The 21,549-nt window shown below is 38.4% G+C and overlaps 1 protein-coding gene across 2 annotated transcripts in view; it reads left to right on the forward strand.

The window, feature by feature from the left end:
- The window catches only part of LOC125256696 (NACHT, LRR and PYD domains-containing protein 3-like), a 42,669-nt gene extending 22,785 nt beyond the window's left edge, over positions 1–19,884 (forward strand). Inside the window, exons 2-10 of one of the 2 annotated variants that reach the window (XM_048172891.1) lie at positions 4,788–4,915; positions 5,016–5,239; positions 5,406–5,442; positions 5,532–7,314; positions 7,408–7,755; positions 8,240–8,392; positions 8,574–8,620; positions 8,887–9,086; positions 19,138–19,884. In XM_048172891.1, the coding sequence (XP_048028848.1) occupies positions 4,788–4,915; positions 5,016–5,239; positions 5,406–5,442; positions 5,532–7,314; positions 7,408–7,755; positions 8,240–8,392; positions 8,574–8,620; positions 8,887–9,086; positions 19,138–19,476 (3,259 nt within the window). In that variant the 3' untranslated portion in view covers positions 19,477–19,884. Of the gene's footprint in view, positions 1–4,787; positions 4,916–5,015; positions 5,240–5,405; positions 5,443–5,531; positions 7,315–7,407; positions 7,756–8,239; positions 8,393–8,573; positions 8,621–8,886; positions 9,087–10,876; positions 11,046–12,693; positions 12,819–14,129; positions 14,357–14,457; positions 14,495–14,583; positions 16,367–16,457; positions 16,806–18,294; positions 18,445–18,624; positions 18,672–18,937 lie in introns of those variants that run through there. The other variant, XM_048172890.1, reaches the window with a different exon arrangement.
- Positions 19,885–21,549: the final 1,665 nt, after the last annotated feature.

A 21,549-nucleotide genomic window follows, 5' to 3' on the forward strand; every position in this document is an offset into this window, starting at 1 on the left:
CCTCACCGTTACCCAAGTGCCCTGCTGCGCGGGCTCTACGGCCGGAACCGAACAATGTACAGAGTTCACTAAGCTAGTCGCATCCAAAACAGTATCTGAAGCCCCTGAATTCTTACTATCCTCGATTAAAGTTTGGATGCGTGTCTCTAATTCTGAGATTCTCTCTGTCAGCCTGACTATTTCCCTACATTTATGACATGTAAATCCCTCATCGCTGACAGAGAGGGCTATGCTAAACATGTGACAGATGGAACATGATATAACACTGGGAAAGGATGACATAACTCACCGTGTTTGTAGACTGATCCGAGTTGCCACAGCTGTTTGATGAACGCGTTGGAAGAGGAGCGCGCGAGACTGATGACAAGTTAAACAAGCTAGCGAGATGCAAACGCGTTGTAACAGCGATTTAGATTCAAAGATTACAAGCTTACAAGCTGGCGACGTCAGATTAATGTGGTGGGCAATAGTATATATATAAAGTGTATATATATAAAGTGCTTTGTTCTACGGGTGTGATTATACCTCGTTCTTGGAGATTGTTTAGCTCCTCCTTCAGTGGTCCCATCATCGCGACTGGCACTCTTCGTTTAGGCAGTTTCACTGGCTGCACCCCAGACTCAATCTCTATCTTGTAGCGACCTGGCAGACAACCATCACCTGTGAAAACATCTGAGAACTCACTTGTTATTTGTTCCATTGTCCAATGTTCGCTTGTGTCGTCTCTGTTTGTCTTTGTCACCACATTATCCACCACCAGGATATTCTCAGATTGTACTTTAACCAGTTTCATCCCCTGGACTGCTTTGCTTCCTAGTAGTGGTACTGCAGAGTGTGCATCAACGACCATAAACTCCAGTCTGTAAAGCTTTTTGTTACGTGGATTTCTCAGTTTCAAATGGCATTTGCCTACTGGTTTCAGTGTACTTTTGTTGTACATAACAAGTACCTGGTCCGTTTTCTCTATTTTAACATCTGGATTCACAAAGTTTATGGGGATAATGTTGCACGTTGCCTCACAGTCCAACTGAAATTTGACTAAGTTTTTCTCGAGCAGCATACCTGCAAACAGTTGACAGGGCTGCCCGTCCAGGCTCTTTGAGACTTTGTTCACAGACTCAGTTGTGATGCTCCAGATATCCTCATACTGCTCACTCTCAGTTTCAGTCACATTATTCACAACTTTTCCACGTTCTCGTTTGGACTTGCACAATGCAGCAAAATGATTGGCTTTCCCACATTTCCTACATGTTTTTCCATAAGCTAGACATTTTCGTTTATCTCTTTCGTGTGTCTTTCCACAAAATTTGTAGGTAATGTCAGCTTTTAGTTTGTCATCCTTTAGTGTTTTGTGTGTCAGTACCTGTTTCAAAGCGTGAATTTCTTCCACTGCTTTTCCTTCAATGGTTTTGCTGTTCTCTCTGGACAACTCGGTAGCCCTACAAATCTGGACACATTTCTGCAGCGTCAAATTTTCCTCTCTTAACAGTCTCTCTCTCAGACTTGGACTATTTGTACCGCACACAATCCTGTCACAGATTAGAGAGTCTTTTATGTCACCAAAATTATATGTGCTAGTGAGCATTTTCAGTTCAGTTACATATTTGTCAAATCCTTCATCAGTTCCTTGATTTCTTATAAAGAAACGATATCTCTCAACTGTTTCATTTAGGGTTGCAGTGTTGATCAAATGCTTCTAATAACAGCTTTACAGTCCTGTCCTCCGTTGATGAGCCCACTAACGTTTCACATAACTCTCTACCGGTTTCTCCAACCAGATAGTAGAAAAGTTTCACCTTCATGCTTTCTGACGCCTCTGTCAAAGTCAGATCAAGATACAGCTGAAATTCTTCTTTCCACGCCTTCCATGTCTTTGCCAGATTGCTTGAGTCCAGCATCAATGTCGGCAGTGGTTTTAATCCGAGTGTGCCGTCCATCTTATCCAACGAGGCTCACGTCGGCGCAACAGGGCTCGCTTCACTAGCACGTTATTTTCCAGCGGAGAACTTCACTCTGCGCGGTTAAGCACTAAACCAAAACTTGTTCGCCGGCAGCAAAAACAAAAAACAAAACCGCTGCCACCATGTTTCACTTTTATTCTTTTGCTAAAGTGAATAAATAACTCAGACCACTGCTATACGTCCGTGACTCTGTGTTTACTGAACTGAATTCACATCGTAAAGGGCAACATACAAAAGGGTCCGTGTTTCAACAAGAGTCAAATTACAATCACATTGTTACAGTCCTGAGCTAGCTAATAACAATAGACACATGAGAAAACGTGTAACGTTACGTGTTCTTAGAATGAACACAAAACGACAAACTTTGATGTTTATGGAAACTCACCCCATAAGAAACAGAAAAGTATTCTTGCAGATCTCATTGCCTCCAATGAAATAAGTCGTTCGGGCACACTTTCTCTTTGTCGGGGTCTTCTTCGTGGATGTAACCGTCTGTTTTCCTCTAAATGTCCAATAATTCGCCACTTTTTTCCGCAGCTAAAGAATCCAGCAGAGCCAGCGCTGCATACTAAGTAGCCACGCTTCCCTTGGAGGGTGGGGGCAATAACAAAAGAAACAAAAGCCGGCGTATCCGATTCTAGTAAGGAAATACAAACAGACAATAACACGCCCCTACTGCGAGATAGAATCCCAGAAAAACAAGCCGATTTCAAACTTAAAATGTACGCTTTTAAATATACCAATACTGCTATCTCAAACATGGAGAGGCTTCTTCGTGATCTCAACTAACAGATTCTGCAAAAAAACGAAAATCACCAATTTTGAAAAAAAACGCTTCTTTCTCATTTTGCGCGAATGTTGTGCTGCCGACTTGTGTCCCTGGTTTCCGTGATGGGTCACATATACTTAATGACTATCTTATAGTTTATCTGGTACTTCAAATCATATTATGGTACTACCATGGCCATGTTCGTGTCATAGTATTTTTTGGTACTTTTGTGTATGCTGTTTTTATGCTCCTTTGGTTATTTTTTTATTATTATTGGTTTATTTGAATAGGGACAGTTCAAAAACCATGATTCCAGGCAAAAGCTGAAAAATATGCATTGCAATATGCATTAGACAATGTATTTACCTTCAGTACAGAGCTCCACAGACAGGTTAACCTAAAGACTTTGCCATCAATCCAAACAATTCAGGTCAGGTTACTCATCCAAAACAGTTTTGTTATCAGTCTCACATGTGTTGTGTTTTACTGAGGAAAAACACTCTAAACTAGCCATGTCCAGACTGGGTCATGGAGGGCCACTGTCTTGCAGAGTTTAGCTCAAACTTGCCTGGAAGTTTCTAGTATGCCTAGTAAGACCTTGATTATCTGGTTCAGGTGTGTCTAACTGGGGATTGGACAACCACATGATTCAGTGTGTGAGTAAACTGTCCGAATCATTCAGACTGATTCACAAACCATTTAGCTGTCCAATCAATTCAATTGAAACTTTTGATTTAACTCCGTTTTACCTGGCGTGCATCTGTTGCATCACTGCCATTATGTGCTCTGACACCTGCAGCATCAGTCGATTCATTGACTTGGAACTGGTGTGTGTTATATATATATATATATATATATATATATATACACAAAGAATATTGTTATTTCTGGCTGCCTTTCTTTGTTTAAAGGTGCCCTAGATTATGTTTTTAAAAGATGTAATATAAGTCTAAGGTGTCCCCTGAATGTGTCTGTGAAGTTTCAGATCAAAATACCCCATAGATTTTTTTTTATTAATTTTTTTGGGGCATCATTATAAACACGGCGATTTTATGCTGCGGCCCCTTTAAATCCCATGGTCCACGCCCACAGAGCTTGCGCTTGCCTTAAACAGTGCCTAAACAAAGTTTACACAGCTAATATAACCCTCAAAATGGATCTTTACAAAGTGTTCGTCATGTATGCGTCGGATTATGTGAGTATTGTATACTGTTATATTGTTTACTTCTGATTTTGAATGAGTTTGATAGTGCTCCGTGGCTAACGGCTAATGCTACTCTGTTGGAGAGATTTATAAAGAATGAAGTTGTGTTTATGAATTATACAGACTGCAAGTGTTTAAAAATGAAAATAGCGACGGCTCTCTTGTCTCTGTGAATACAGTAATAACCGATGGTAACTTTAACCACATTTAACAGTACATTAGCAACATGCTAACGAAACATTTAGAAAGACAGTTTACAAATATCACTAAAAATATCATGTTATCATGGATCATGTCAGTTATTATTGCTCCATCTGCCATTTTTCGCTGTTGTTCTTGCTTGCTTACCTAGTTTGATGCTTCATCTGTGCACAGATCCAGACACTGCCATTGTCTAATGCGTCGAATGGGCTGGCATTATGCAAATATTGGGGTGTACACCCCGACTGTTACGTAACAGTCGGTGTTATGTTGAGATTCACCTGTTCTTCGGAGGTCTTTTAAACGAATGAGATTTATATAAAAAGGAGGAAACAATGGAGTTTGAAACTCACTGTATGTCATTTCCATGTACTGAACTCTTGTTATTTAACTATGCCAAGATAAATTCAATTTTTCATTCGAGGGCACCTTTAACTTTTGTTGCCCTATTTATAAGTTTATCTGGCCATTGAAAAAGTGACTATCTGAGCATGAGTCTCATGTATGCTAAATGAAAACAGGTATATGAATGTGTCTGCAAGTGTATCTAACCCTAAAAACACCAGCTCATGACCAACCTTTATTTTGGATGTAATTTTTGCTATTTTACATGAACTTTATTCTTATAACTGTTTGTCTTTGCTTAACACAGCAGGAGAAGAACAACAGGGAGGTTGGAAGACACCCTAAAGAAACTACAGGATGAATATGGAGAGAAAAAAGCATTAAAAATGGTCAAGTCCATAGTGAAAAAAATCAGAAAAAAGATGCATATGAAAAGTAGGAGAAGATTTATACTTTCCTTTTTATTAGACAATATGTTAAATATGTTAATTTACAATCTTTTGGTTATGTATTTAATTGTTTATTTTTGAAACAGATGGTGGCAGTGTTCGAACACACTCTGGAAACAAGAAATTTAAACAGCACAACAACCTTCCACAACAACAGCATAATAATAATTCCACATTACTCAGGCAACCATCAATTCAAAACCCAAATCAGCATAACATCACAATTGACCAGAAGGATGGTGGATCAATACTTGCTCCAAACATGGTAGGAAACACCATAAATGGTGATGTTACCATGAATCTACATGCGGTGAGTGTCTGATAATTTAAGAAATGGTTGTTCATTTAAAAAATGGTTTGTGTATGTCATATATATATATATATATATATATATATATATATATATATATATATATATATATATATATGTGTATATATATATATATGTATGTATGTATATTTGTTTGTTTTTTCAGCCTCAGGTGTCTCACTCTACCTCAGTAAACAAATTTGGTAAGATCTCTTGTTGTAGAACACTGTCCATTCATAAGTGTGATGCTCCTGTTAATAATATGACTTCCCAACTTTGTCCTGATTTTTAGAAATTCTTCAGAGCGTAAAGAATAAGATGAAAACAAGAATGAAGAGTGACTCTGAGAGGATTTTCGAGGGAAGTGCACCACGGTCTGTCTCTCTAAACAAGATCTACACTGAACTGTTTATTATCAATGATGACTCTGACCCCATCAATAGAGAACATGAGATCTGGCAGATTGAGACGACGCATGATTTAAACGCATCAGCGCAGACAGTCATACACTACAATGAAATCCTTCAGCCGTCCACAGAAGAAAATAGAAAAATTATGACTGTTTTGACTAAAGGAATTGCTGGAATTGGGAAAACGATCACCGTGCAGAAGTTTGTCCTTGACTGGGCGAGTGGAGAAGCCAATCAAGATCTAGAGCTTGTGTTTCTGCTCCCGTTCCGTGAGCTGAACTTGCTTGAGGGAGAAAATAGTTTTTTTGACTTGCTTTGTTTCTTTTACCCCGAGTTTAAAGAGATGAGACCGATCTCTGATTGCATCTGTGATAGTAAAGTTCTGTTCATCTTAGATGGTCTGGATGAATATAAAAAGGATTTGAACTTTAAAAGCCGCCTTTTGTCAGATGTAACTGAGAAAGCCACAGTGGATGTCCTTCTAGTAAACCTTCTACGAAGAAAACTGCTTCCATCCGCTCATCTGTGGATCACCAGCCGGCCCGTCGCAGCTGGACAGCTTCCGAGTGATATTTTCTTGCGAGGATTCAAAACACAGATTAGAGGATTCAGAGACGAGCAAAAGGAGGAGTACTTCATGAGGCAATTTGAGGATCTAAAGCTAACCAAAGACATCATCTGTCACCTAAAGTCTCAAAAGAGCCTGTGGATATTGTGCCACATACCTCTATTTTGTTGGATTTCAGTGGTTGTTCTTAAAGACATAATTTCAAGTGAAAATAAAGATTTGTACATGCCCTCAAACCTGACAGAAATGTACATCCACTATCTGCTCATTCAGACCGGGTTGAGCCACAAGAAATATCAAGGGGAAGAACTGTCACAAGAAGATGCTCTCAAGAAGCATGATGAACTGATTATGAAACTGGCAGAGCTGGCATACTGGCAGCTGAAGAAACAGAATGTCATCTTCAGAGAAGAAGACTTGATGAGCTATAATATCAGTGCTGATGAAGCGCATCAATATCCTGGTGTCATTACCTGTGTCACAGAGTACAAATCTGGATATTACAGGAAAAAACTTTTCACCTTCATCCATCTCAGTGTCCAGGAATTCTTTGCAGCCTTGTTTGCATTTAACACATTTCTATCAGGAAATCAAGATTCCTTGAATTTAATTACAGCTAAAAAAAGGAACAAGTCTAACTTGTGTGATTTTCTCAAAGATATTATTAATGTGGCCTTGCAAAGTAAAAATGGACACTTGGATCTTTTTATGTGTTTTCTCTTTGGGATTTCTTGCGATTCCAGCAGAGATCTACTTGAAGGACTCCTGCCTCCATTACGGGTCAGTAGTTCAGACATTCACGAAAAGGTGACCACGTACATTAAGTCTTTGAAGAGGAAAGATCTGACCCCTGAGAGATGCATCAGTCTTGTTCGTTGTCTCTTTGAGCTCAAGGACACATCATTTTTTGAGGAGATGCAAGATCGTGAAACCTCATGGTTCAAAGAGCCCCTCACACAGTTCCAGTGCTCATGTCTGGCTTTCCAGTTTAGGATGTCAGATAAGAAACATGATAAGTTTGACCTCAGGAAATACAAAATCACTTTAGAAGGGTTTGAGAGATTCTCCCCAGCCATTATGTGCTTCAGAAAGGCATTGTAAGTATTAAGATGCTGCATATGATGCTGCATAATATATCAATTTATGTTCTTGGTCAAAGCTGAATCTAAGTTTTAATGCAATACTGACAGGCTCAAAGGAAGCGGATTTGCAGAGCAGCACTGTAAGAGCCTGGCGGGTTACCTGAGGTCACCAAACTCTCACCTGACTGACCTTGATCTGAGCCACAATGCTCTGGGAGGGTCCGCGCTGAAGCAGCTTTCCACTGCGCTCTGTGATCCCAACTGCCAGATTCAGATCCTGAACCTCAGCCACAATCACCTCCAGAGTCAGGACATGGAGCTGATCAGGGATGTGCTTTCAGGAGAAAATATGAATCTGAGAGTGCTGGATCTCAGTGACAATCCTCTAGGTGATTCAGGAGTGAAGATTCTCTCAGCTGGACTGCAGAGCACAAACTGTCACCTTGAAGTTCTGAAGTAAGTCAAACTAATCAGAGCTCAGCCCTAACTAAGGATTTGTTCTTTTGGACATGTGGTTCACATTCTAATTTAGCCGCACCATATAAATATAATAAATTAAATTATTGTTTTAATTGTTTTTGACCCATGTAAACTTGTAAATAAGGTTATGTCATCAAAATTTTGATGCCAGTGAAATTTCACAATTATCGATTCCAATTTCAATACTACAGCAAAATCTACTAGCCTAACTAATATAAAATTTCAATATTATTAAAGACAAGTAAACAGTCTGGAATAAAGTAAGAACAAATAAAATGAGCAGATCAAATAAACAAACCGCAGGTTTGTGGTCTCTTTAGGACCTCATGCATGGATCTAATATATTAACACAAGCGTTTTCTTTCTTGACTGTTTGCGTTCACTTTAGACATAACCGACTGTGTTTACGAGGATACTCGCAATCTGCGGATCTGAATGAAAAACTGCTTTTGCTTTTTAGACTTTCAGGCTGTCAAATTAAAGAAGGAGTTTATCAGCTGCTGTCGTCTTTGAAAGCCAATCCTTCATGTCTGAGAGAGCTGGATCTGCGGTATAATGAACATGGAAACATCGGACAGGAAATTCTTAAGGATGAGTACCTGTGCTCACTGAGGTACTGTAGCATGATTTGTGTCCCAAATGCATTTAAACTATGCAATGTACTTGTTTAGTGTATTATTTTTGTGAGGTTATTTTATTTTGTCATCTAATATCAGTATAATATTCATGTTTAAAAATGTGCTCAAATAAGTGTACAAGGTGTGATTCTACTCTTAACATTCTTCTCTTACTAGAATTTCCACTGGAGGAGTCTGTGGTCCCCAACCAGGACTCTACAAATGTGAGTTTAAACATGCTCATGGATCTTCTGGTTCATTTTAAAAGGTTTATAGACATGCAGATATTTCATGCGTTTCTCTAAATTAACATGAGCTCATATAAACCTGCCAGTATAATTATGAAATTATCAAAAAGCTATATTCCATCTCAAATGATTATTAAAAGCACGTTACTTCCCAGAAGTAGATTATGTCCTCTACCCACATGCATATGCTGATGGAAACAGCTTGAGAACTGTTGATGCTAATCTGATCAGTTTGTTTTTAGATGCCGTCACGCTCACCTTTGACCCTCAGACGGCTAACGAATACCTCCATCTGAACGAGAACAACACTGTGGCCACTCGTCAGAAGGAGAAACAGCAGCTTCCTGATAATGACGAGAGATTTGACAGGTGCAACCAGGTCCTGTGCCGCCCGCCGCTGCCAGAACGCTGCTTCTTTGCGGTGGATGTGATTGGGCCAGACATACATCATTTGGGTGTGAGCAAAAACACACCGTTTTTGTGTGTGTCCCTTTAAATGCAAATGAGCTCCGCTTTCCAGAAGAGGGCGGAGCTTTAACAGCTCAACAACAACAAAGCTGGAGAATCTCACGCAGCCAAAATGAGGATTGTCAGTAACGGTGTTCAGCCTTACATTGTTCAAGTCGACAGTTTTATGGGGATTATAAATAAGGAGTGGGTTGATTTTTACCATTATAGGCTGGTTGTTTACACACACTATGGACATGCATCATTTTGCATAATAGGTCCCCTTTATAGTAAAAAAAATCCATACTAATAAAATTAATTCAGCATATATACACACACACACACATAATTCAAATCAAGTAATCATGATTAATCTCATCTAAGAAGTTTGTAAATATATAATATATGTCTGTGTGTACACAAACTTTTTTATGTTAGATGCGATTAATAGATTTGGCAGCACTAATATAAATATATATTATAATAACAACACTAAATTATAGTAAATTTTTTTAAGATTCTCTACCTTTACCATAAAATGACAAGTTACATTACAGTTAAAAAAATAAAAAATAAAAAATCATACTTAAAAATTTTTTTTTGCACACACACACACACACACACACACACACACACACAACAACATTAAATGTGTACTATTATAACAATAAATGATCAGTTGTTTTTTTGTCTTGAAGAAAATAGTCAATTGGTAAATCATACCATTTCATAGAACATGTGTTTAGAAAATGATATCAGACTGTTAGTTGTTGTATCAAGTTACATAATTTTATTCAGCAAGACCTTTGAAACTATAATATGACTGAAATATTTATACTTACCTTTGAAATTCCCGCCATCCCCAGAACAGATGTGTGACGTTTGAACTGATAGGAAACACTATTTCAACACACAGCGACATCTACTGGATGTTTTCATCATAGAGTCTCTTAGTCAGACTCTACCAAACATCTGAGCAGAACACTGAAGGACAAAATCTGCCCTTTCCTGAGTGTCCACGAGCCTCCCAGAGGATCATCTCTGTGTTCTGCGCATGCGCTTCAGTGATGACGATGTCATCTGTCTCCATCTGCTGGTGACTGAAGGAAACACGACAGCACAGCTGATCTCTGGATAATACAGTTTCAGCCAGTTTGTGCTTTATTTTCATGACTGACAGGAACAGAGGGCTTTGTAAAGTGTCACTGAGAGCTAAAGGCACTGTATGAATAAACCATTATTATTATTAAAACAACAGGGATATATTAAAAGACGAAGTATAGTATAAATCAATCAAAATTATGTATTCTCTTTCTTGTTTTGTCCTGTTTTAATGGTAGCTGTTGCTTTAGTATATTTAACATCATTTTCAACAATTAATACTACTAATGTCAAAGAACATGGTTTACAAAACTCGAGTTTTACTTGAACTTTACTTGAGTTATTCACATTGGAATAAATAAACAATTTGCTCTAATATAAAATACTAGATCAAATCTAACATAAAAATTAAAGATGTCGCTTTTTTAAAGCACTTTGAGATCTTAAAACAAGTGTAAAACAATAAATCCATAATCTCTAATCTAAAATTAATGCTGAACCGAAAAACAGAGTCATAAAGGAATAAAGTACCAATAATGTCGGGAATTATCAGATGCTGAAGACGGAAGTTAATTTAAATATTTTCTTTCAAGTTAATCGAAAGTGTTTTTATGACCGTCCGCTCGAAACATCAAGGAATCCCCGCCTCACTGCTGTTGGCGCGCTTTTACCTCAGTCAGACTCACGCACGCGCACACACACACACACACACACACACACACACCAACAAAAGTGCAGCGATGGAGCGAGGGAACGCGATTAAAATGAAACGATTCTTGAGAAGATCTTGCAAAGATATGAATAAGAAGACTCTCTGTTTATTACAGAAGAAACTCGACCAGCACTTGAGCAGGTAGATATCAAGCGATTACGATATGATGCACGATTGATGAAGTGTGTGGGAGTGACGTAGTATCTCCAAAAACCGTTTAACGTATTTAATGGTAATACATGGTAATGATGGTGTAGTGATGCGGCTTTATAATCACAGAAATCCAACATTTGAGCGAGTTAATGGGGTTCTCGCCCGAGAAAATGTTGATTTCTCTGATCTACATATTTCAAGACGTTTGAAGGCTAAAATGGATGTAATAGATTTGAAATCATGTCAGTGGGCAGTCGATTATTTGTCAATACCTGCTCTCTCATCTCCATCACTCTTTATTTTTCTATTAGTCTTGCTCTGTCTCTTCTCCTCCTAAAGTTGAGACTGATAGTCTTTTGATTTTCGTCTGTCAGTGTAGAAAGTATAAAAAAATATTTAGCCTATGTGTTTTATTAATCATTTTCTTAGACAAATTAATTTGAAGGCTACGAATGCTAGGTAAATAAGTTTATTAAAAACATTCACAATATATGCACATTCATTATTAATCTAATGCCTAATATAATGAAAACTACTTTGTTAATGTTTCATGTCCTCTCACATTGACACTTACTAATTATTACATTAAAGTACATGAATCACGTAAATTATATAGACCTATTTTTAATTCAAAATGGTGAAATTAGACAAAAGTTTATTAGTTTGCCTGATTATTTTTGTTGCTCGTTTAACATTTCTATCCTAAAACAGCTGTCAAATATGAAATGTTTAGTTTAGCTATTTATATCTTATCTCGCACTTTATGACCTTTAGCAACTAGGATTTGCGCTCAGGAGCTTCTGTGAACTTTATGCCCGCTGACTTTGATTTGATTGGTCATTTCAAATATTTTGACATTGACGAGCGGAGACAGACCAATGAGGCAGCTCCGATGAGAAGATCTTGGTGCTGTGCAATATCCTTGAGTTAATAATATATTAGCCACATTTAATATTTACACTTTGGAAAAATACAGAGGTCTGATCCTCGGTGACCTCATAGCTGGCTATGGCCATGATGGCATCCCATATTAATACCATGGTACCTTTTTAATATATATACTCATTGAATATCTTTTGGTTTATCTGGTACTTCAAGTCATACTATGGTACTACCATGACCATGTTATTTTTTGGTACTTTCATGTACACGGTTTTCATGCTCCTTTATTTTTATTCATTGGTTTATTTGAATAGAGACAGAACAAAAAACATGATTCCAGCCAAAAGCTGAAAAATATGCATTAGACAGGATATTTGCCTTCAGTACAGAGCTTCACAGGCAGGTTAACCTAAAGACCTCTGCAGTCAGTCCAAACGATAGATTCAATTGTAGAAAAATACTCATCTAGAACAGTTTCGTTATCAGTCTCACATTTGCCGTGTTTTACTGAGGAAAAATGCTCTAAACTTTCGTTGCCCTATTTATTAGCATATCTGGCCTATAAAAAGTAAATATTTGAACTCGTGTCTCGTGTATGATAAATGAAAACAGGTGAACAGGTATATGAATGTGTCTGCGAGTGTATCTAACCCTAAAAATACCAGTTCATGACCAACCTTTATTTTGGATATAATTTTTGCTATTGTCCATAAACTTTATTCTTATAACTGTTTGTCTTTGCTTAACACATCAGGAGAAGAACAACAGGGAGGTTGGAAGATACCCTGAAGGAGCTACAGGATGAATATGGAAAGAGAAAAGCATTAAAATTTTTCAAGTCCACAGTGAGAAAAATCAGAAAAAAGATGCATATCAAAAGTAGGAAAAGAATTATACTTTAATTTGTTATTAGACAATATGTTTCTCAATTTTCATTGAGCTTTACTATTAGGGGTGGGAATCGGAGGGTACCTCACGATACGATACGATCACGATAAATGGCTCACGATAACGATAATATCGCGAGTCAGCGATTCTGCGATAATCGATATATGGCTAGACAATCCTATAATGATACATCGCGATATTGGTCTTAATATGAAAACAAAATGCACGTGAAAAGGTTAAGTGCAGGTTAACGGATAAATCCGATCTTATATGTACATTTAATAGAGTTCACGTCACCGAAAGCAAGAAATATGAGGTGCATTTTATTGACCATCAGTTAATTTCAAAATCAAAGACTGCAATAGGAGAGAGCGGCAACAGCACTGGTATAAGGTCTCATTACTTTTAATGAAGATAATTGTGTGTTATGCGTCTGCGACTTACTTTCACTTTCATATGCGGCAGTTTGCGCGTCAGCTTGCTGAAGAGATCTGCGGCGATGTGTGATGCAGTAGCGTTGTCATATCTGACTCTCACATGTTTCAGTTTTAGTATTTTTGGGAGAAGTAAAATTTACATATGTAGTTTCAACAACCAGATGCATTTAGACTGAGCATAGACAGTTTTGACTGGAATGCGTCCCAGACCATCTCCTGAAGTGGTTTGAGCGATCGGATTTAAATCCGTCTCAAATGCGTTTTTAGGCATTTAGGCATTTAGACCTGGTCTTTTCACGATCGGATAGCTATCCGATCAGAGAAAATGCATGAAGTCTCCAGGTGCAAACAGACCCTTTGACGTTCTTCAAGCGCTTAGATATACACGGGAGCGTTCGAAAGCAGGCGTCTATCAGAGGATCCCTAATATATGCTTTCAAATGCTCCCGTGTATATCTAAGCGCTCGGTGAAGAACGTCAAAGATGTCTACGACTGTCACATCAATGGTATAAAAGTGCGTCAAGACTTTGAACTTAAACGTGGCTGGGGCATCTATTTTACTCACACTGCTGCCCGCCATCCTGTTAATAACCTCTTTTTCTTAGGCTAGTTAACTTAAGTTCACGTTTCCCTCATTCATGTGTTGAGCGCCGCCTTGAAGTAGGACGCTTTGAGCAAAGAAATCTATATATAGCGCTTTATTTTTTTAAATTAAAATATCGATATTTGGCGCAGCGATACGATTCTCGTATCGCACAGAGAAGGATGACGATATATCGCCATATCGATATTCTGTCCCACCCCTATTTACTATAATATTTACACTCTTTTGGTTATGTATTTAATTGTTTATTTTTTAAACAGATGGTGGCAGTGTTCAAACACATTCTGGAAACAACCTTCCACAACAACAGCATAATAATAATAATAATAATAATAATAATAATAATTCTACCTTACTCGGGCAACCATTGATTCAGAACCCAAATCAGTATAACTTTACAATTGACCAGAAAGGTGGTGGATCAATACTTGCTCCAAACATGGTAGGAAACACCATAAATGGTGATGTTACCATGAATCTACATGTGGTGAGTGTCTGATAATTTAAGAAATGGTTGCTCATTTAAGAAATGGTTTGTGTATGTCATATATATATTTATGAATTTGTATTTGTTTGTTTGTTTTTCAGCCTCAGATGTCTCACTCTATCTCTGTAAACACAGAAGGTAAGATCTCTTGTTGTAGAACACTGTCCATTCATAAGTGTGATGCTCCTGTTAATAATACGACTTTCCAACTTTGTCCTGATTTTTAGAAATTCTTCAGAATGTAAAGAATAAGATGAAATCAAGAATGCTGAGTGACTCTGAGAGGATTCTGGAGGGAAGTGCACCACGGTCTGTCTCTCTAAACAAGATCTACACTAAACTGTTTATAATCGATGATGAGTCTGACCCCATCAATAGAGAACATGAGATCTGGCAGATCGAGACGACGCATGATTTAAACGCATCAGCGCAGACAGTCATAAACTACAATGATATCCTTCAGCCACCCACAGATGAAAACAGAAAAATGATGACTGTTTTAACTAAAGGAATTGCTGGAATTGGGAAAACGATCACCGTGCAGAAGTTTGTCCTCGACTGGGCGAGCGGAAAAGCCAATCAAGATCTAGAGCTTGTGTTTCTGCTCCCATTCCGAGACCTGAACTTGCTTGAGAGAGAAACAAGTCTTTTTGACTTGCTTTGTGTCTTTTACTTTGAGTTTAAAGAGATGACAGCGATCTCTGATTGCATCTGTGATAGGAAAGTTCTGTTCATCTTGGATGGTCTGGATGAATATAAAAAGGATTTGAACTTTCAAAGCCGCCTTTTGTCAGATGTAACTGAGAAAGCCACAGTGGATGTCCTTCTAGTAAACCTTCTACGAAGAAAACTGCTTCCATCCGCTCATCTGTGGATCACCAGCCGGCCCGTCGCAGCTGGACAGCTTCCGAGTGAGATCTTCTTATGTGGATATAAAACACAGATCAGAGGATTCAGAGACGAGCAAAAGGAGGAGTACTTCACGAGGCAACTTGAGAATCCAGAGCTAACCCAAGACATCATCTGTCACCTAAAGTCTCAAAAGAGCCTGTGGATATTGTGCCACATACCTCTATTTTGTTGGATTTCAGTGGTTGTTCTTAAAGACATAATTGCAAGACAAAATAAAGATAGAAACATGCCCTCAAACCTGACAGAAATGTACATCCACTATCTGCTCATTCAGACCGGGTTGAGCCACAAAAAATATCAAGGGGAAGAACTGTCTCAAGAAGATGCTCTCAAGAAGCATGATGAACTGATTATGAAACTGGCAGAGCTGGCATTCTGGCAGCTGAAGGAACAGAATGTCATCTTCAGAGAAGAAGACTTGATGAACTATGATATCAGTGTTGATGAAGCGCATCAATATCCTGGTGTCATTACCTGTGTCACAGAGGGCAACTTTGTATATTACAGGAAAAAACTTTTCAGTTTCGTCCATCTCAGTGTCCAGGAATTCTTTGCAGCCTTGTTTGCATTTTACACATTTCTATCAGGAAATCAAGACTCTATGAATTTAATAACAGCTAAGAAGAGGCAGAAGTCTAATTTGTCTGAATTTCTCAAAGATATGATTAATGTGGCCTTGCAAAGTAAAAATGGGCACTTGGATCTTTTTATGTGTTTTCTCTTTGGGATTTCTTGTGATTCCAGCAGAGGTCTACTTGAAGGACTCCTGCCTCCATTATGGGCCAGTAGTTCAGATGGTCACAAAAAGGTGACCACGTACATTAAGTCTTTGAAAAGGAAAGATCTGTCCTCTGAGAGATGCATCAGTCTTGTTCGCTGTCTCGTTGAGCTCAAGGACACGTCATTTTTGCATGAGATGCAAGATCTTGAACGATCACGGTCCAAAGAACCTCTCACGCTGTTCCAGTGCACACTTCTGGCTTTCCAGTTTAGGATGTCAGATACAAAACATGATAAGTTTGACCTCAGGAAATACAACCTCACTTTAGAAGGGATTCAGAGATTCTCTCCAGCCATCATGTGCTTCAGAAAGGCATTGTAAGTGTTAAGATGCTATATATGTATTTATAACGTATCATATAATGTTCTTGGCCAAAGCTGAATCTAAGTTTGAATGCAATACTGACAGGCTCAAAGGATGCGGAATTACAGAGCAGCACTGTAAGAGCCTGGCGGGTTACCTGAGGTCACCAAACTCTCACCTGACTGACCTTGATCTGAGCCACAATGCTCTGGGAGGGTCCGCGCTGAAGCAGCTTTCCACTGTGCTCTGTGATCCCAACTGCCAGATTCAGATCCTGAACCTCAGCCACAATGACCTCCAGAGTCAGGACATGGAGCTGATCAGGGATGTGCTTTCAGGAGAAAATATGAATCTGAGAGAGCTGGATCTCAGTGACAATCCTCTAGGTGATTCAGGAGTGAAGATTCTCTCAGCTGGACTGCAGAGCACAAACTGTCATCTTGAAGTTCTGAAGTAAGTCAAACTAAGCAGAGCTCAGCGCTAAGTATTTGTTCTTTTGGCCATGTGGTTCACATTCTAATTTAGCCCCACATTATAAATAAAATAAATTAAATTATTTAATTAATTGTTTTTGTCATCAAAATGTTAGATGCCCGTGAAATTTCACAATTCTCGATTCCAATTTCAATACTACAGCAAAATCTACTAGCCTAACTAATATGAAGTTCAAACATTATTAAAGACAAGTAAGCAGTCAGTAATAAAGGAAGAAAAATAAAATGAGCAGATCAAATAAACATACAGCAGGTTTGTGGTCATTAAAGTACCTCATGCATGGATCTAATATATTGACACAAGGGTTTTCTTTCTCAACTGTTCACTTAAGACATAACTGACAGGATACTTGCCAAGATATTACAAGGTCCAAAAAGATAAAAAAGAACTCAGTTCGGTTGAAAGAGTTCTCTTTTGTGTCGCCTTCCACTTCAGTGTAGAGACTCGCCCACTCCAGTTGGATTCTGTCCCATTCCCGCAAAATAATATGTTATCTTGTCCCACTCCGACCCGCAACATTCATGTTTTGTCCTGCTCCCGCCCGTAAAATCCCACATAAAGGTAGCCTATATAGATTTTTGTCAGTACATCCATGAACTTTACATGAAAATCTAAGTTGTGTGTTGCCACAGCATCCCAGCATAAATGCTCCTGATAAAATATTTGTTATTAAAGCATCAACATCCACAAACCACAGTTAGTTTTAACCGAAAAGCAAGCTTTGGTATGGCAGAATGCACGCAAAGAGCGCTCCTGTTATAACGACTAAAAATCTGACATCTCAGTTCATCGCGATCTCACAAATCTCTGTTATAACACATTGAATAAATGAACAATGAATCTTTTATAATGTCTACACTTCGTGTGTTATAATAATTGGATTCGTGAGCACGCAAATTTCAGCACTGCATAAAAACTCCAGCATTTTGAGCGGTGAGAGGATTCTAACATAAACACCTCTGATTGCGTTGCGTCTCCATTGCGTCTCAGAAATCAACAGATATGTCTGTGATTGGCTACACTGCTCAACACTGCAAACATGTATTATAAATAGAATCTCACATATGCTTGCGACTGTAAATCATTCTTGTTGCTTTTGTGCAATATATTAATAATAATTTATTAGTTTTTAGATATTTTATATTTAGACATTTCCACTTTGCGGGAGTCCTGCAAATCATTTTATTCTCCCGCACACGAGTGTCTAACTGCCCGTGCCCACATGCGTCCATCAAATTTTGTCCCGCACCACACTCTGTTGCATTGGATCCAACGGGAGTGCAGATCTCTACTTCAATGGTTTAAAATTACCAGAATGTTTGAAATAACAAACTTTCCCACTAGTTCTTACTATCGAGCCATGCAAATCACAAACAACAGAGCCCAAATGCATAGATCAAGGTAGAATATGCTGATCTGAAAAAAAAAAACTGTTTTTGCTTTATAGACTTTCAGGCTGTCAAATTAAAGAAGGAGTTTATCAGTTGCTGCCATCTTTGAAAGCCAATTCCTCATGTCTGAGAGAGCTGGATCTGCAGTATAATGATCTTGGAAACATCGGACAGGAAATTCTTGATGAGTACCTGTGCTCACTGAGGTACTGTAGCATGATTTGTGTCTCAAATGCACTTAAACTATGCACTGCACTTGTTTAGTGTATGATTTTGTAACTTTATTTTATTTTGTCATCTAATATCAGTATAATATTCATGTTTAAAAATGTGCTTAAATAAGTGTACAAGGTGTGATTCTACTCTTAACATTCTTCTCTGACTAGAATCTCCACTAGAGGAGTCTGTGGTCCCCAACCAGGACTCTACAAATGTGAGTTTAAACATGATCATGGATCTTCTGGTTCGTTTTAAAAGGTTTATAAACATGCAGATATTTCATGCGTTTCTCTAAATTAACATGAGCTCATAAAAACCTGCCAGTATAATTATGAAATTATCAAAAAGCTATATTCCATCTCAAATGATTATTAAAAGCATGTTACTTCCCAGAAGTAGATTATGTCCTTTACCCACATGCATATGCTGACGAAAACAGCTTGAGAACTATTGATGCTAATCTGATTAATTTGTTTTTAGATGCCGTCACGCTCACCTTTGACCCTCAGACGGCTAACGAATACCTCCATCTGAACGAGAACAACACTGTGGCCACTCGTCAGAAGGAGAAACAGCAGCTTCCTGATAATGACGAGAGATTTGACATGTGCAACCAGGTCCTGTGCCGCCCACCGCTGTCAGAACGCTGCTTCTTTGCGGTGGATGTGATTGGGCCAGACATACATGTGGGTGTGGCCTGTGAGGGAATGGAGAGGAAGGGAGCGAGTGATCGAGTACGTCTGGGACGCAATGAGATGTCGTGGAGTTTATATTGCTCAGATAATGAATGTGTGGCTCAACACAACCAGAAAACCGTATCAATTCCAACAGAGTCCATCAGGAAAATCGGTGTGTTCCTGGACCGAGAGGCTGGTTCTCTTTGCTTCTATAGTTTGAGTCCGCCGATTAAACTCTTGTACATGTTTGATGCAGATTTTCCTGAGGACCAGGACCTTTTAGCTGCATTCAGGATTCAGGAGCCAGGCTGCTCGGTCAATTTAAGACCAGAATCACTGTAACTATATGTAGGAGCAGTGTTTGTGCTCCAGACAGGAATGATTCCTCAGATCAGGAGAGGTGTGCTCTGATCAGACCAATACTTTTATTTTTTATTCCTAAATTTATTACTATATTTCTTCTTGTTGTATTTGTATATGTGTACTGGAAGCTTCAGTACCAAGAAAAATTCCTTGTGTGTGCGAACAAGCTCTTTCTGATTCTGATTCTAGCAGACCTGAACGAAACCAGCTAGTAACCACCCAGAACCAGCAGAAACTTTTGATGAACCCTCTGATTCTCCAGCAGAAATAAACCTGAGATTATGATTTCATTTCTGTATCATTTTCATGTGTTTTCACTGAAAACTGTTGTGTATGTTTCTAAGCCAGACCAGTTTCATTTAATCACAAATAAAGACATGAATTGGATCGAATGTGGTTTCTATTTATTGGACTGATTCTTCTGATCCATTCTAATACACTGTAATCAATATACTCTCCGTTAAGCCTGAAGTTGCAGTGAAAATAAGGTCAGTTCTGCTCATAACTTTCATTCTACAACAGGAACAGTTCAGATCTCAGTTAAGATGTTTATGGCTCATGATTCAGTGGTACTAAAATGTAAGTGACCGAACTCTGTCTGTGAAAGCAGTCGCTCATGTGTCGTCGCGTGTCAGTTTAGAATAATGCTGTCATTATGGAGACGCCGATACTCTCTGTTGATCTCTGTAATTCTGTCCTGATTGCAGATGCAGTGGAGCTGAGCTCATCTTTAAACTCTCAGTAAACAGAATCTCTGATTCAAACCTTCAAAACGAGTCAAATCCACACAGATGCTGTAGAACAAATACAAAATTTGAGAACAGTCTGAGACAATTTCAATAAATGGATAAAATCAAGGCAATGGATAAAATCAAGGCAATATTATCTTTTTTTTAACATGTTTGTTGTATTTTTGATTCTTTTTCTGTCTTTCAGGAATGAAGGACAGCCATATCATTTTCTAGTGCATATTTCAACGGTTTGTCCAAAACATTTCATATTTGTTGGCTGAGACTCATCATATATCTGAGACTTCACTTTCATAATTTTTATTTAATTGTGCTGCTGAATGTAACTGCTTTATGCATTTTATATGCAACAACGTCAAATGTTGCAAGGATTTGAGGAGGGCCGCAGGAGTCCTTCATTGGGTTCTCCTCATGCCTTACACTCGCGTTGGGTGGCGTTACAGTAAACACACAGCTTCAAAGAGCCTCGTTTATACTGCGGTAAAGCATCACTGTAAACGAGTCACAGTAAAAAACACATAGCAGTGTTAAATAATGAATCTATGAGTGAAGATCTGCACTCACCAGTAGAGGACGCCACAACTAACCTAACCACTGCTCAAGACCTCAAATGGAACAATCATTCATTTTAAGTGCTACTTATACAAATGACTTAAAGAAGAAAGGCTGGTTATTGCGTCTGTGGCTCCATTAATAGTCTGCATCGCTTTTAAGACCCCTCGTCTGCGGTGGCTTTTCTTGGCTCTTATAAATGAGTCATTGAGTTTGAAGAGTGATGTCAGTCTGCTTTTGTTTCTCTGACTATCACACGTGCCGTTATGAAAGGGTTTGAGATGGGAACATGCAGAACGTGATCCGTGACCATCTGCTCTTTGCTGGAGAGAAAGAGTGTCCATTTCTGTCTCACACACTCATTTTGGGTGTGGACGCTTGCCAGAGCTCCCAGCGTTCAATCACAGCACAAACACACTGAGCTGATGAAACACCATCAACTCTAACATGAAGATCATAGATCATGTTCTGAGGGGTTTCCAGCGAGCAAAAAAAGAATATGTTCTAAGAACGTTTTGCTAATGTTCACATTAAGTTTTTAAAATGTTATTACTGAAAGTTCAAAACATACAGACATTTTGGAACATTCATTCTTCAAACGTTACTTTTGAATGTTCTCTGAACGTTCTGAAACAAGTAGTAACATTTAAAAAATGTTAGATCAACTAAAACGTTTCGGGAAAATGTTCCATGAACAATGTATAAATAATGTTTTTGTTCTAAAGTTTTGAGATCATTATTACAGACCAGA

The sequence above is a fragment of the Megalobrama amblycephala genome, linkage group LG21, assembly GCF_018812025.1.
Source record: "Megalobrama amblycephala isolate DHTTF-2021 linkage group LG21, ASM1881202v1, whole genome shotgun sequence".
Taxonomy (NCBI): Eukaryota; Metazoa; Chordata; class Actinopteri; order Cypriniformes; family Xenocyprididae; genus Megalobrama; species Megalobrama amblycephala.